Raw genomic sequence first — 2,361 nt, 5'->3', positions numbered from 1 at the left:
AGATGAGTTTCTTCAGGAATGAAAGTGGTGAATTGTATTTGCAAAGAGCGTCGTTGTGGTAATTTGGTTAAAAAGAAACCCATATTTCTGATATAGACTTTTTTCAAAGGGGTAAATTTGGCCCGAGGACAACAGGAGGGTTAAAAAGTTAGTGTTACGTAGTGTGAACATGTCAAAAAAGTGTCAAACATTGAGCGTCAGTGTGGAAAAAAGGAACAAAAACATAAGAAAAAGTTAGAAACGATGATTAAAAGCCTCAACAAAGGTGTGGATTTTCAATTTGACGGGAAGACAACACAAGGGTTTAGCAGGTCCAACAGACTCAAACTCTCTTATCCCGATTTCCGTTTCAAAACATTTCCCAGACCTGTTTTAAATTTATTTTATTCACTATTGTGTTTCAGATACTGTGGGATTTAATGTCTTGCTGTATTGTTGTGTGTCTTGTCCTCATGTCTGTCTGCTGGCTGTACAAACAATTACCCCTGGGGACAATAAAGTTATCTTGACCTTGATGCATGAGGCGAGCGTGGCTGGTCATCACAGCAACGCCGCAGGAAACTGCCGTGACCAAACGCGACACACACGACACACACACACATATACACAGAATGTCAAAGGTGTGTTGTTTTTGATTCTGGGCATGTTGGCTGTTTGCCACAGCCAGAAGACAAATGTACTTTCTAAAGAAGCTGGGGGCAGCAAAAAAAACAAAAGCGCCGCTGGCTAAACTATTTAAAAGTGCCGTGTTTGTTCAGGACACCCCCGTCTGTCGCTAACGATGATGAAGGCAGTGATTAGTGACGATTCTCTCCGACCAATCAGTAGTCCTCGTCACCTTTTGGTATCACCTCAGCTCCCTTGGAACCTTGCCTGAGGTGATACTATAAAACCCACCTGTTGCCAGGGACTTTTTGTCCTAATGGAAAACCAAAAAAGACGAGTAGAGGCGAGTCGAGGAGGCACCCTGTAATGGTAAAACGCTATAAACAAAGGGACTCTAAATGGCCTGTTGGAAAGCAAACATTGGTATTCATAGTTTAATACAGGGTTTGGTGATAAAATTCACATCATTGTTTATCCTCTAAACCATTCAGTGACTCTCCCTGCTCTGTGGATGGGGGGTCATTGCCAAAGCTTTTTCTTTCCTTACCCAGTCTTGAGGTTCTCAATGGCCTCCTCCACTCCCTTCTGGTTGTTGCGGATCATGTACTGGTGCATGTTGGGATAGTTGGAGCGGATGTTCTCCTCTGTGCTGCCGTTTGGTACCGTACCGAAACGCAGCGGCGGGTACTGCTCCGCCGGCTGCTGGAACTGTACGAGAGGAAGAGGGGAGTGAAGATTAAAGTGACGGAGGGAAAGAAGGAAGGGAAAGAGACGCAGACGTAGCTGGTCCCTGCCGCAGGATGGACTGCATGCTACAGGGACTCAGAGTCTTCACTGGGAAAGACTCGGCCTCTACGCTACACTTTGGCGAAGAGCTGAGGGGGGAGACTGATAACACAGACGAGGTTTTAAAGAGCCAGTGCAGCAGGATACAGTCTGGCGGAGTTTTACTGAAACTGTACTGAGGAATAAAAGCAAGAGGAGGCAACAGAGAGAGGGAACTATTCACTTCCTTCTCTTAACTCGAGCTATTCTCAAGATAATAAGCAGAGCAACCTCATGGGATGATCTCGTTCTCTCTGTACGCGTTTACTTTTTAAAAGGAACATTACGTCATGTAAACGCACACATCAGCCCAGTGGTGGAATGTAACCAAGTACATTTACTCAAGTACTGTACTTAAGTACAAATTTGAGGTACAATTTTGAGGTACTATTGCAATTTGCACGCCACTACATTAATCCGACAGCTTTAGTTCCTATTTACTTAACCAATGATGATTTTTACATGCAAAACATTTTCTTCTTTGTTATTTTTCTGCATTGAGTACTTTTACTTTTAATACTAAGAACATTTTCCTGAGAATACTTACAATCTTTTACTTCAGTGACATTTTCAATGCAGTACTTTTAACTTAAATAATCTAATTCCTGTGCAATAACCCAGCAACACTGTCTCTAATCAGCCTGTTTACTGGTTCCACTTATTATTTATTCATCACGCTCTACTTCAGAGCCTACTGCTCATATTGTAATATAATACTTTTAGAATAACATAATACTTATTCAAGCATCCAGCATGCTTTATAATTAAAATAATAATTTATCATAAAAAGAATTTACTCCTGCACTCTTCATTGCACTAATGCCTTAACCTGCCTATACTTCTTCTGTTTATAGTGTGTATATAGTCTTGGTTTTTGTATGAGTAAGCACATCATGGGCAATACGATCCAAAGCAAAATTCCTCGTATGT

At 41.7% G+C, this 2,361-nt stretch overlaps 1 protein-coding gene across 1 annotated transcript in view; it reads right to left on the bottom strand.

Annotated features, from left to right (window-relative positions):
* Positions 1-2,361, bottom strand: part of grin2da (glutamate receptor, ionotropic, N-methyl D-aspartate 2D, a) — a 254,730-nt gene that overhangs the window by 36,931 nt on the left and 215,438 nt on the right. The window contains exon 14 of the mRNA XM_032535848.1: positions 1,154-1,314. Within this exon, the coding sequence (XP_032391739.1) occupies positions 1,154-1,314 (161 nt within the window). The remainder of the gene's footprint in view (positions 1-1,153; positions 1,315-2,361) is intronic.

Source organism: Etheostoma spectabile, chromosome 14 (assembly GCF_008692095.1).
Source record: "Etheostoma spectabile isolate EspeVRDwgs_2016 chromosome 14, UIUC_Espe_1.0, whole genome shotgun sequence".
NCBI classification, from domain to species: domain Eukaryota; kingdom Metazoa; phylum Chordata; class Actinopteri; order Perciformes; family Percidae; genus Etheostoma; species Etheostoma spectabile.
The sequence above is the reverse complement of the archived record's forward strand: the minus strand, read 5'-3'. Positions and strand labels throughout refer to the sequence as shown.